Here is a 15,000-nt window from a genome sequence, read left to right as displayed (position 1 = left end):
ACCATGAGGCCTCTTGTCTGGGTAGACTCCATGAGAGCCGTAGTAAATGAAGTTATCATTCGAGTGAAGATCTGCTATGGCAGCATCAGCCTCACCATCTGTCACGCAGACGAAGAGATCAAACTCCATGCCGTTGTGGTTACCCTTGGGAAGAAGGAAGCGATTTGGCAGGCCGGTGGCACTCTCAAATTCTTTGAAGTCCACTTCCCCTCCACTTGACAGGGCAGCCTCGGTTTTCTCCATGAGGGTCTTGAAGCTAGGGACATCGGCCACTGTGACTGCTGAGTCAGTAGACTTACGTACGATGTGGTTGTCACCAGGAGTTACTGTCACAGAAAATATAAATTTATTAGTATAAAACTGTATCTTTATGATCCTTGGTAATAAAATCATTTTTATTTATCATTAAAAGAACGATATAGGAAAGTAATCTGCACTTCTGATTATCCCTATATTTAGAAAGTCATGATCGTAATATTTTAAATGCTCAAAAAAACTACGATTATTTCTCTGGTAAACTTGAAATGGTAATGAATGATTAAGTTACATATACCGAACTTTTGAATTAAAGATATTTATTATCGAAAAGAATAAAAGAATTAGAAATCCAGTGCAGTGACAGAACTGGAACATTACTCACATTTCACCCAGAATTTGTCGAGTTCAATGGCATACCATCTTCCATCATCGAAGGAGAACTCCACACCATTGTTGTCTTCATGAGGCCAGGCAAATATTCTGATAGTTGCTAGAGCTTCAGAGCCTTTTTCATTCTTGACGTCAATGTTGAAGGAGAATTCCTTGTGGTCCAGACGAGGAACATATGTATCAATATCAACATCATCAATTTCTGGGGTGTCATCGACAGCATTAATTAAGCTATATTCAAAGTCTTCAAAGTAAGTTTCTAAGGTTCCATCAATAGCAACGTTTGTAACAGAAACTCCTTCAAAGTCTAATTCTTTGTAATCGTAGCTAGGCAGGCTATCCTTGTGCTCTCTGAAGATATTGTCCATATACTTGTGAAGTCTGAAGAAACCAGGGTCACGGGTAGCAGTTTCAAAGTGTTCCATGACACCTGGAGGCATGTTATACTTTCCATGGGGATCTGTCTGACGACCAAGCATTATATGGGCAGTGTTGTGGAGAGCTCCATAGTAGTGAGTGTTGGGACTGTACATAGAAGATTCAATAACATCACCAAGAATATCAATTCCGTGGTCATTCATGATATCAATGTGTGAGCCATCCTCCTTGACGATATATCCGTGGGCAATGGCATCACGAATACGGCTGTCGTAGATGATCATGTCTCTAACTCGTGCAACTCCATCAACATCCTCAAACTCAACATCATCAGGACGAGATGGGAAAGATCCTCCATACTTGTAGGATGTGTGAGGAGCAAATCCATCATGAATAGGCTTATCCCACTGCAGTTCCTCGACTGGGTCCAAGTAGTTGGAAATTCTTTCGGCATCAAAGCGGCAGGTCAGCTGATGATGTACCCAGAAGAAGTTTTCTCCCTTGCGGTCAAGCTTATGAGAATAGGAATCCTGCCACCAGAATGGGAACTCCAAGTGCCAGAAGACGTGGTGGGTATTCATGCCAATGTCTTCTCCAAAGTAGGCAACACGTTGTTCCTTGTTCCTAGCTGTGCCTGTGAAGGTTGATTTGATTTTGGTAGGTGTCTGTTTCATCTTAGCTGCGTAGGCTTCTTGGATGACTTCTGTGCTGGTAAACATGTGAGGTGTGACCTCATAGAGTGGAGGAAGGACAACATGTTCAGCCAGTGGATGGTGGATGACAGCAGCGAAAACGGCATACACGAACTCTCCCTCGTTCATGCGGTCACGGAAATAAGCAGCATTTTTGACAGCTGTTTCCCAGTCCTTGCAATGCATGAAGACATCGAAAAGCATAAGAGCCTCTTCACGGTGTCTTGGGTTGAAGAGAGAGAACCAGTGCTTCTGCTGCAGTAATCGATGATCCTTGAACTCTTTCATGAGGTGGTGGACAGCCTCTCCATTATCTGAATAATGAGAGGTGTCGGCCTCTGGATCGAAGGTTTTTGCGTAGTCTACATGTTTCTCATCTCGAAGTTGTTCATTGACCTTCCAAAGGAGATAGTTCACATCGTGTTGTTTCTGGGCGTTTGACACATCTGTAGAATAATAAACTTAGATCAAATAACAGCAAAGCTAACATCAAGAAGTTTTTCATTCGGTTGCTAAAAGAAAATTTCTCTATATTCGAAAAGTGTTCACTGTCCTTTGGGGTAAGCCAAATAATGATGAATGATTGTTCTTTATAATAGAATAAAATTCTTTCTTCATTATAATAAAATTCTTTCTTCTTTATTAAATGGTCGGGGTTTTTTTTACACGTTGACAGTTTCAGTAAAGTCTTAACGTGTATTAAATCATGCCACCCGCTCTTTACAGGGTTTATAACTTTTCTATCACTGAGAAACTACGCAGCACTAATGGGAAGCTAAGGATCAGTTTATCGTGCTCTTTATACTAGCGTACTTGTAGCTGACACTTGTTTTTTATTAAAAAAGGCTCATTTCTTGCACTCTCCTTTCATATACTATAACGTACACTGCACTTAATGCTGGCCCTGCTGTTCATTTTAGATGCCTTTTGCTAAAAGTTTTGAGTATCTTTCGTTCCCTATTCCCCCTTTGAATTTATATTTATTCAAGCCACCAAACTTGCTTCTACGTTCTCTTTAAGTCCATTTTCTCAGGTAGCGTTGGATTTACTGCACGTTGCACATGTCATTTCACTTCCTATTTCTACCTCAACTTTTTACAAGTGTGATATTGTCATTCAAACTTTTGCTATTTTTTCAGCAAATACCCTAAACATATCTTACCTCTGCATTTCTTCATTTGTTTTAGTCATTATTCGCCACAAGCCCATTCAGATCAGATTCTCTCACTAATGCGTTTATTCTACAACGTACCTCTTCCGTGGAAAGCATATTATAATTACGGTATATGTACGAAAAGTCTGTTTTTGTGATAGTAACTGATGGTTACTATCACGCTGGGAACATTTTATTTAATGGCGATGCTTCTTTTATAACCAAACCAGAATTCGAAACTCTACAGTGATATAAGAAAATCAAGCAATAGTATTTGCAGCCATGTCTTCTGTTCTTTTCTCTCACGGTGACCCTTCTTTTCTTTCATTACCACTACACAACTGTTCATGCATTTCTATAATGCTGCCCACATAGGATTTTTTCTTGGATTATTTTCAGGCGTTATGTATTAATAGTATATGCAACTTATACAATTACTGGTTACAGTTAAACTGATGATACTAATTAGTTATATTTACTGCATCATCCATGGATCTTTAACATATTCTTAGAGTAACAATATCATTAAGAATAAAACTAATGTATATGAATTAGTTAGGTGCTCTCTACTGAAAATTCATCCGTTTTACATGGTTTCTCTGACAACGATGCTAGACTTTTCGACTGACATATGAACAAAGTAATAAATCGTTATTTTAAAACCCCCTTTTTATCTGGCAGTTTTCTCATAATGTTGTAAACATGTCTATACAGTATTGTCAATTCAGAGCAAAGAAATTATTTGGTTTATAATTACGTTATGGTGCTATTGTTCGTAACAATGAGAAACAGATGATTAAAGATTTAAAAAATGAAATTAGAATGCAACAGCCTTGTTGAAATTCAAGTGGACAGTAAAAATAGGGCAAACATAGTTTATATCCATGAAGACGTAACCTAATGTATTTCTTCTTCATGAGTAAAATGCTTATTCAAAGACATATCGAGGCCTTTACGGGAACAAGTCTTCAAAATGACAGGAAATGACAAAATAGCGATGAATTTTAAGCACCTTAATTTTTCTGGGATGTACAGTGTATGGGGAAAAGTAGTTTTCCGACAATGCAGTATAATTATCACACATTTCTACTATTCGTCAATTAGGGATAATGTGTAAAAACGTATAACTGAGCATATGAAATGGAGAACTATAAGTCAATAAAATAGAGAACAAACGGGGTGCGAGCAAAGCCAACTACCCCTTCAAAGAATACGGAGGCTGTCACTATTTCCAAGAAACAAACAACATTAGTTTCGGCCACATCGAGAATACTCACCAGCAGAAACGACCGAGACCAGGCCAGCGCCGGCCACGGCTAGGAGGAAGAGTGCTGCCGTCTTCATGGCGAATGAGGACGACGAAGATTCCCGAAAGCGGCCCTTATATACCCGTAGATAGGGTGCCCCTTCAGATTGACTTTGAACTCTCGTGTGTGATGTTGATAATTTTATCAGTTGTTACGTCCTCCCCCGTTCCTATCTCACGTTCTCGCTTGCTTCGCCGTTTGCCGTAGATGCACGTGATGTAACGGGGAAGAAAGATATGAGGCGTTCATTGCTGAGCTCAAGTTGTAAATCATTTGCATTAAAGAAGTATTTCATTTTCGTTCTCTTTAAATGTGATGGGAATACCACCAAGGGCAACAATGAAGTATTGTATATAAAAGATGTATATTTCGCCTCTTCTTGCGTGTTTTTTTTTTTTGTTTGTTTTAGTTCTCAGAAAAAATAGAAGACCTTCCCCCTCAGTATTCTCGTACAACAAAACAGGAAATGGCTATTTTGAAATTTCCCACTTATTTTGCCTTATTGTTCCAACCCACATCTTAAAAATATCCTTAGTTCTATAGTTATATATATATGCATAAATAATATATATATATATATATATATATATATATATATATATATATATATATATATATATATATATATATTACCATGTATATATATACATATATATAAATATATACTGTATAATATATATATATATATATATATATATATATATATATATATATATATATATATATAATATATATATATATACATATATATATATATATATATATATATATATATATATATATATATATATATATATATATATATATATATCATACAGAATATATATGTGTCCGTGTGTGTGTTTGCTGGCATTTTGTATATACTGATGTTATGATTCAGAAAACCAGTAAGACCAGCATTAGATAAAAAAAATTGGAGTCGATTATTTATTCAGAATGAGTAGAAGAGTGTCATAAAGAAAGAAAATTCTTCATAATTAAAATGGCTACCTGTATTTAACATTTTCAATAAACATCAATAAATTTTTCATTTAGTAATCCATATTTAAAATTGATAAACTTGTACTGATTTTCATTGTTTATAAGTTGTATAAGAAACTGCATTGACAATTAGACCATGATTGTATTTGTACTTTCCCTAGAAAATTTTTTTTATGTTGTCTTATTGCTATATATTAATATTTTGTCAATATTAATATATATTATATCTTGATATTTTGTCGATAAACGGGTTTAAGGTTTCAAACCCGTAGGTTGGGGAAAGACACAAGTATATTTCACTGATTCCCCTATAATTTTCATATCTATTTATTTATTCCTGACAATCCTGATATATTTTCCTCGCTTATGATTATAATTGCAGATTAAACTATCCTAATAAAAACTCTTGACCCGAATTTACCAGATGAACTTGGAAGTATAGTGAAGTTGTCTGGAGCTAAAATGACGAAGTGTTTTTAAAGCTATAATAATATATTCGATGCATCTCTGAAATTTGAAATTCGGTTCAGTTCGCTTTATTCCGCTTGCGAACGAAGATGCTAAGGCGTCTTCCAAAACAATGAAACATGTAATCCATAGCACTAAAATCCGAGTGGATCTTGTTTGTCCTTCCCCGGGTGACAGTAGGCGAGACATGGCACAGCCACCCACCCCCTACAAACCGGTTCGTCCGCCCCAGTTGGGACGGAGTAGGTTGAGGAGGAAGAGACATCCACCCCTCATGCTGCGCTGTCTGCCCCCGGGTGATTCTAGCGGGCGTGAGCATGCGAAGACAGCTCGTATTAAAGAATGCGCCAGCAAGTTTCATCAAGAATGGTTGGTCAAGGTTGGTTTTTTTTTCATGTGAGGCTGACATATCACCTTTAAAACATTATTCGATAAACAAGAATGGGAAATACACCTAAAATTTCGTAATAAAACCGGGTAAGTGATTGCGCAAATGATTTGTCTGAAGTTATGTAGAGTTTTAAAAAGCATAACATGATTACCCAGCACCGGCCGCCCAACCACCCTCCCCTCTCTCTCTCTCTAGCTGTCCCTAACTGATGAATCACGCTTCTCTAAAAAAAAAAACATGCAAGTAAAAGAAATATGTTAATGTGGGTACTCGTAAATTTCAAGTCAGAGATAAATAAAGAAAAACTTCAGAGAAATATATCACAAACTTCCCTCTCACCCTTTAGCAGACCCCACCGCCACCGTCCTATTATGGATCTGTGGAATTTAGAGTTTTAAACTCAGTATGATGAATATGGTTTTCAGTTTAAATAGATAAATAAAGAAAGTAGGAATTGAATTAGTAGGAAAAATATCACTAACAAGTGAATAAATATATATATATATATATATATATATATATATATATATATATATCATATATATAATTTGATCTTAAAATATGCAGTGACAAACGAAGGTCCCATTGGACCCGTTTCATGGTATTAGAAAATGTTCAAATTGGTTCATTTTACTGCACATGCAAAGTCCAGGACCCGTCAACCTTAAAGCAAAAATAAACAGTTATAGAATAGATAATGAAGACGAGTGTTAAAAATTAGGAAGGAAGAAAGCTCAATGAAAAAATTCTATTCCGCCATTAGCATTCGGACGCTACAGCAGAATTTATTCCAGTTTGTTAAAAGGTGTAAAAAGCGGAGAAGAGAATTTTGCCGAGCGATCCAAAGGCATTGGTAACGGAATGATATTGTCTGATGAATGTAGCTAAACTTCTGAAATTTTTGTGATTAAATTATTTGTAACTTGCGTCATAACAGTAATGGAATGAATAAACTTTCAGGGGTAGAATCATTTCCCCGTTCATTTGTTGACCATAGTTTATAGAATTTCCTCCGCATTGTTAATTTTAGCCATACGCGTAACTACAGTTATAAAACTAGAATAATCGCCATTAAAAAAAAAAATCAAATAATATGATCAAAAGATGAGTTTCCTCATATCTCCAGTGTCATGTCAAAACTTTTTGCCGGTACAAATCTAACTTTATTCCCAAAATACTAAATTCTGACTTGGCTAGTAGGAAATCAAGCTTAATGCCACATTATTTCAACAGAATTTAGATGTAAGAGACGGATATACTGAGAATTTAAACCAAAGCACCTCTTTTTTATGAACTACAAGCTAAAACTTATTTTTCAAGAATTTTTTATATTTCTAAAGTTATTATCCACTGAGATTTCACATATGCATAGGTCTGCCTGTCTTATGGATTACGGAAGGCAACACCTACAAATGAGAAAACTAATTTTCCTCAATGCCAACTATAACGCTTAAGGCAAGGAAAATATTTTACCTTATAAAAAGTGATTGTAAAATGGGCCACCTTACCATTTAAATGCAGCGTTTTGACCCGAAGAACGAGTTTTCCGGCAATACACCGTTGCCATTTTCTTTATCCTTCTTATGAAGAATCACCTCGTCTAAAACCGTTTTTGCCTCGGAGGAAAATCATGAAGCAGTAATAGACTGTAAGACTCGTCCCTTTATAACTAAACTGTTATTCATCTAAAATGCCATAAGCCTATGACCAGTAATTTCACCTGAGAACAGTAGTCTGTGTCAAGTTAATAAATAGCACGTATCTTATCAGCTTTACACAGAAAGTAAGATATGATGATGTCAGACTCTGAAACATACGTTCCTAAGCAAAATCGCTTGGAAAATTCAGGAAAAACTGTAACTGGAGTCAACAAACCTAGTATTAAGATGAAAGTATGAAGTGCCTTTTGTTTTGTTTCACACGAAGGGGTCATCTTAGCTTAGCATGGGCATCATCAAATCCGTTATTAGTAGCGAGTTAATCGTATTTTAGAGTTTTCCATCTAAACAGTTGTCAGCCCATGAATTTTACTGATAAGGAATTTTAGATGCTTAGAAATGCAATATTCTTCGTACTTGGTGTAAAATACCAATATAGTGAGCATAAACATCTTCTTTTCCCAAAGGTTTCAATACAACAGTATAAAATTGATTTCTGTGTCTTTGTAAGGTAGGTTTTGAACGGTGCGAATGTTTCAGGCAAACATAAAGTTAAGTATACCTTAGTTTAACCAGGCCACTGAGTTGATTAACAGCTCTCCTAGGGCTGGCCTGAAGAATTAGACTTATTTTACGTGGCTAAGAACCAACTGGGTTACCTAGCCAAATGGACCTACAGCTTATTGTGAATCCGAACTACATTATACTGAGAAATGAATTTCTAACACCAGAAACAAATTCCTCTAATTCTTCAGTGGCCGGCCGGAGAATCGAACGCGGCCCTAGTGAGAGTACGATATCGACTCATCCAATGAAGAACTACAGTAGATGGCCAGGCCAAGCATTCCACAAACCTTTAAGCAGTTTTTTATCATCTGTGCATCTATTATCATTGTCCTGAATGTGCTGTAAAATGTTTTTCAATGTCTGTTTTATAAGTCATATTCTTTCCATTTTCAGATCAAAGGAAAGCCAATGACAAGCTTGAAAGTAACGCAGATAAAAATTGATGAAGGCAATCAGTTTCCTTAGTAAATCAGTAAATCTTCATTCTTCCCACACAATAAACTTAGTTAAATTATTATAAAGATTATAATTTATACTCGAGTGGATGATATCTCCATTGGAAAATATTAAAAGAAAGTAAACATTTCTTCAAGACTGGTATGTAATGTAATTAACATTCACAGCACATTTTCTTCATTAAAAAAAAGCTGCTAATCTGCTATTGAAGGAAGTATTTAAGAAATTAAGAAGGCGTAATAATTCATTTCTCTCGCTTCAGTAAGAAAACCCTGGGAAACATTAATTTGCATATTTTGTATTATCACGGAGAAAAGAAATTACCCTCATCTTCTGAGAACTAATTTACTGGGGGATTACCTTGCCGTGAAGAGCAGCCGTGCTCAGTCATTGATTGCGATAGCGAAAATACCGAATTGGAAATACTTAGGAAATTCTTATTTTTGGTGGGGAATTATTCACTTTACAGGCTTTGCACAAACGTTTTGACGCAAGCAGAAAAGAGAAGGTTCCGAGTTTTTAAATGCTTTTAGATATTAAGTCAAACCAAGTTTATCTGTATCTTTATTACATTGTAAACTTCAAGGTGATTTTCAAGCGTTTCTCTGTCTAGTTAGCAAGAATGTTTGAAAGCTATTGGATGGATTTATACAGATTTAGACATATATCGATGAAAACTATATTTTTCCCACAAAAAATTCATATTCACGAATACATTATAATTTTCTTTACCAGGGTAGAAGCTTAGGGAAATTTGAATAACTTTGAATATCATTGGAAAAATGCATTGTTTTATTCAATCCTTTGCAAAAACCTTGCAATCAATGAAAGTATCAACAGACTTATAAAATGTATATGTGTATATATATATATATATATATATAAAATATACAAAATATTATTTTGATCAACATTAAGAAAAATGGAACAAAAAGAAGGGGAGTTACATATCTTATATTCTCTGGCTGGGTAAAATGGAAGGGTATTACTCCAATGCCTGATAAGTTTTCCTCTCAAACACCTAGACCTGATCCAAGAAACTGGCCGCACTCGAGTCCGCTGACAGAAAGGTGACCCAATTAAGAGTGATTTTTGCATAACCTCCGCATTTATTCGACAGTTTTCTGAAGAACGTGATAAAATTTTGTAAAGATAATTATCAACACCTTCTGTAATAGGATCATGTAATATTTACTATTTCTACAAAAAAAAATGTAGTATACGTTTGAATAAGAGACATTTGTGTTGAATTCTGAATAAATGGATTTTTTTTTAATGTATCCAGAGTTATCGGAGCTAGCGGAATATGTATTCCTACGCCCTATTTATATCGATAAACATGATATTTTCATGTGACAGAGTAACAGATAATTCCAAAAAGGAATGGCTAGCTCCAACAACTCTACAGGAATAGAATAGAAAGAATAATTATATTTGAGCAAACTGTCAGTTACATTACCGTGTGTCTCATTACTTGTGCCTTCCCATTCTTTTCTTTTACACACGCATATATGTTATGTATTCTTGCTTTTAATAATTATGAAAAACATCATTATATACCAGTATATGATCAAGAATTGCTCATTTGCTTAAATGTTCTCATTCACTGTGACATCCTTTGCGCTCTTGACGAAAAATCTCGAAGAATATAATTAACTTGATGCCATATCAAGGACAAATGAATCTTTCTTTAACAGCCGAATTTTCACATTTCTCAACACACACCAATAGCAGTTTTTTTTTTTTTTTTTTGAAAGTCGACAAGTTTACATAAGGTGAAAGACATGAGAGAAACAGCGCACAAAATTTGAATAACTAGAACAATTGGAACTATAACAGTATAACTGCACTGAATGTGTTTGCTTTTAGAATCTCAAACACCTAAAAATCTTTAATTATTTTCACTTGTTTATATGCTCCTAGTTTTAACACTCTATTTCGTAAACGAAGGAAGCTTTTATTTGATGTACAATTAACTGCTAAATAAATGAACATTCAAATTCCACGTTCAGTCTGTGTACCGCTTATAGGACGACGTATCATTGATGTGGAACAGACAGACAACTAAGGTACGATTTATATAAATCTAAAATGTCTTAAGTGGACTCATAAATAACACTGAGTTTCCTCAACTCCCTCTTCACCTATTCATGACTTTCCTATTAAAATCTTTCTTGTCTTTTCTGTTTACCACATGTCCATCTAAACTGAACAACCTGCTTGAGTTATGGATATTGTTTTTGCATATACGTATGGTCTCTGTTCTGAAAGCCTCTGTGCATATCACTTTTCAATTTAAGGTTTTTCTTCATTGCAAAGCTTGCGTAAATCCCTTTCTCTTATTCAACTCGCTTCCGTTTTATTGATTTATTTGTTTTCCGTAACATAACCTGCATCTCCTTACTGTTAGGAAATGAGACAAGAGGTTTTTGGAATAACCAAATAACTAGAGAGAGAGAGAGAGAGAGAGAGAGAGAGAGAGAGAGAGAGAGAGAGATAGAGGGGGAGGGGGGGAGGCCCAGCCCTCCATCATTTGTCATCCTCGGAAGTCGTTTTAGAGTTTCCAGGAGGAAAGATTTCCCATTAATTTGAGAGATGGAGCTGTCACAACCGATCTTTTGCCTCATTTGCTCCAAGAGACTTGGGCTCCTTTTCCTCCCTCGCCCTTCCTCTCACGTGGCCGTCACTCCTGAAGTTTTGGTAAGGGTTCAAAAGGACTTCAGCTGTTGAAGGGTGTTCATTACAACTGATGACAGTTACTTCTAAGCTTTTCCATCAAACGTCCTACAGTTTCCAAGCGCGGGATTCTGGAAGTCTTAAACTGTCATTTTGATTCCGGTCGAGAGAGTTCGAGGTCAAAGCATAATCCGAAACACCTAATCTTTTTGAGAATTATAACATTTTTAAGATGTGCCGAGTGAAGTTCATTACCACCAATTTAGTAACACTGTCCTTTTTATCATCGATATTTCACTTTCTTGAAATGTTAATTATCTCAACTAATTTTGCATTTGCAAAATGCCAGATGTTTCTTTTAAGGAGTATAAATCGAACATAAGTATAATTATGTATAGTTTCCTACCTATTAGGATGGATATGGAAACTTATAAATTTGTGCCTGTGTTCCATACTGTAATTGTTAAAAAGGGGGTAACCAGCTCTAAAATCGAGTTTACCTGTTTTATCAAAATAAAATGTTTTTTACGCGTTTTAATCAAACCTGAAGGATCTAAATATGAGAAAGTTTTGTGTCGTTGTATGGACATCAAAATTAACTCCAAGTTCTCTTTATGAGAACGACTTGTCTTGTTGCCCTTTTTTATATTTACTGAAAGAGTTTTCCATATTCTATATTTTTCATTATTCTATAACAGGAGGCATCCTCTTTTTTTTTGTTGCAACCTAAAAAGATACAGTACTCAAGTAAAAAAAAAAATGTCTTCTCAAATAATTTCACCCTTTGTAGAAAAGTGCTGGAAGTGACAGGTGGCTCCAAATTTTTTTCAGATTAAGTAGCTTTTTCGTGAGGAGAGACAGAGTGGATTTTAGTACTGGCATAAAAAAAGGTTTTTACTGTTTTTGTTTTATGTTTAATCTGTACTTAACGATAACTAGGGATAAAAAGGTTAAGCCTTGGGTTGCTGTTTATCCTTTAACCTAAAGGATGAGAAAAGTTGCATGGAATCAGTAAAAGTACTGAGCCATAGGTATATGTAAAGTGGGTCATGATAATTCATATGTTAGAAGACAATGTAGAGCAATAAGGGCAATTATGCCTCCTTAGATAATCAAACGTAAAAAACCAAGGGTACACACAGGGGCATTAACTATTTCTTCTCTATAGTACTGAACTGTAACTATTGGATGCGCTGTCATGTTAAAAAAAAAAAAAGCTATATTATGATTCATTTTTGTAGAGGTGGCTGAAAAAAATGTTCCCCTTATAAATAAATAGAATAACAAAGTCAACGACGGCAGTGGTTGAGATAGGGCAAGAGAAAGAGCATGAGATAAGAGCTGAAGAGCTCTTAAACTCTGATAAAATTGCATTATCTCCCATAGGCTCCACCTAACAAAAGATTAATCTGACACGAGGGTTCATGGGCCAAAATCTGCATCAAGTGCCCCACTTTCGTAACATTTACGATGGGGTGTCTTGGGGATCTTCATCGACCTCATTCGACACGAGGTCGGTTCTCCTCTTAGCTGTTGCCAGGGCTGTTCTGGGCTCGGTAACCTTAGCCAGTATTTTGAGATGACGCTAATATTAACCTACCTAATTTAAAAATTCGTAAACGAAAACTATTGAGATGGCTACATGTCTGTCCATCCGGACTTTTTCTGTCCGCCCTCAGATATTAAAAACTACTGAGGCTAGAGGGCTGCAAATAGGTATGTTAATCACCCACCCCCCAAATCATCAAACATACCAAATTGCAGCCCACTAGCCTCAGTAGTTTTTTTTATTTCATTTAAGGTTAAAGTTAGCCATGATCGTGCGTCTGGCACTGCTATAGGTGCCAACAACACAGGCCTTCACCGGGCCATGGCTGAGAGTTTCATGGGCAGTGGCTGAAAGTTTCATGGGCAGTGGCTGGGAGTTTCATACAGCATTATACGGTGTGCAGAAAACTCGATTGCTCCGAAGAAACTTCGGCGCATTTTTTACTTATTTTTCTATTTTTCTTAAAGAGTGCATCTTAATTCTACCGTCTATGCTAGATTTTGTTGCATGCTGTTTCCAGTTTCTTGAAAACTGTTGTTTTTGTTTGTTACTTCTAATTAGTTTTGGGGATGCTTATTGTCAAAGCAAGAACTGCAATCCCATTTTGCCATGGTCATTCTTGTGCAAAATGATACCTGCCCTCTTCCTTTTATTATTTTCGTTAATGTTAATACCATTACAACTCAAATATCTTTCTAAAATGAGATATATTAAATTAACATCTCTTATGGAAAATTTAAAGACTCGCGAGAAAAAATCTCGAAGGGCTATGTGAGTCTCATATTCATAAACATCATATAGTGGAAGATATAAGATGATTCTAACCGAAGGGAGGACTGAATAGTTTTGTTTTATTGGTAACGTTAAAGAAATAATTTCCAAATACATTTTAATGCGTTCTTTTTATTATTCATTTCTTTATTTATAAGTCCTACTCGTTTCTGATAAACAACGAAGCATAACTGATACGCGTTTAAATAAATAATTGATAAAGAAACAAGATTCAGTATTTACGTTATTCATAGGTATTTTGTATTGAAAAGGAAGACTTAAACTGCGTAGAAATGAAAGCTTTTTCGAAGGTATTTTTACTTACAAAGGAAAATGAATTCTAAGAGTTTTACTCTGAATCCTAAGTAAAATATAACTGAAGTTTCATATATTTATATTACATATATATATATATATATATATATATATATATATATATATATATATATATATATATATATATATATATATATATATATCTATATATATATATATATATATATCATATACATATATACATATACACACACACACATATATATATACATATATATATATATATATATATATATTTATATATATTTATGTATATATATACTTCTTCTTCTTTTAACGTGCTTTTATTCCCATTTTTGTATGGGGTAAGCACGATGCCTTCTTTGAAGGACTTTTGATTTGGCTTTGGGGTAGACCTGTGGTCTCGATCGGCTGCCCTGCCTGACATCGCTTAGACCCCGTACGTATGTTTTCATGTATCATACCCGACCCAACGCCCTTTCTTCCCAGCAGCGAGAAGTTATTGCGGTATGGCGAGAGTTCGAGACGTGAGATGTTTGTTATGTTTTTAGAAGGTGTTGTAGTGGCTTTGTTTTGTGTGTGTATTTAGTCTGTAACATCCATTTGCTTTTAAGCACATACATATATATATATATATATATATATATATATATATATATATATATATATATATATATATATATATATATATGAATACAAAATCATATGAAAGCTTTTACTATTACAATAGTGCTGCTAAGATAAAATAAAATGACCATTAAAGTTTAAGCACTAAGAATTACGTGCATCAGCAGTTACTCTGTAATGAGACCGCTACAAGAAAGTGCATTAGATATGTGAGGGAAGATGTCAAATAATCTTATGTTTCAATAGTGATTTACCAGGTATAAATTAGTCATCATTAATCCTGGTCTTTGAACTCTGATAAATCAGGAAAAAAATTCCTCAGGTCAAATAATTAATTTACGTTGCTGATTCATCAGGATTCATCACTGATTTAAGAAGCCA

At 35.1% G+C, this 15,000-nt stretch overlaps 1 protein-coding gene across 1 annotated transcript in view; it reads right to left on the bottom strand.

Moving 5' to 3' along the window:
* LOC136835693 (hemocyanin subunit-like) overlaps nt 1–4,302 on the bottom strand; it is a 4,466-nt gene extending 164 nt beyond the window's left edge. Inside the window, exons 1-3 of the mRNA XM_067099546.1 lie at nt 4,149–4,302; nt 641–2,164; nt 1–326 (exon numbers count right to left, since the gene is read on the bottom strand). The exon at nt 1–326 is cut by the window's left edge and continues 164 nt beyond it. Of these exons, the coding sequence (XP_066955647.1) occupies nt 1–326; nt 641–2,164; nt 4,149–4,215 (1,917 nt within the window). The 5' untranslated portion in view covers nt 4,216–4,302. The remainder of the gene's footprint in view (nt 327–640; nt 2,165–4,148) is intronic.
* Nucleotides 4,303–15,000: the final 10,698 nt, after the last annotated feature.

This window comes from Macrobrachium rosenbergii, chromosome 55 (assembly GCF_040412425.1).
Source record: "Macrobrachium rosenbergii isolate ZJJX-2024 chromosome 55, ASM4041242v1, whole genome shotgun sequence".
Taxonomy (NCBI): domain Eukaryota; kingdom Metazoa; phylum Arthropoda; class Malacostraca; order Decapoda; family Palaemonidae; genus Macrobrachium; species Macrobrachium rosenbergii.
The sequence above is the reverse complement of the archived record's forward strand: the minus strand, read 5'-3'. Positions and strand labels throughout refer to the sequence as shown.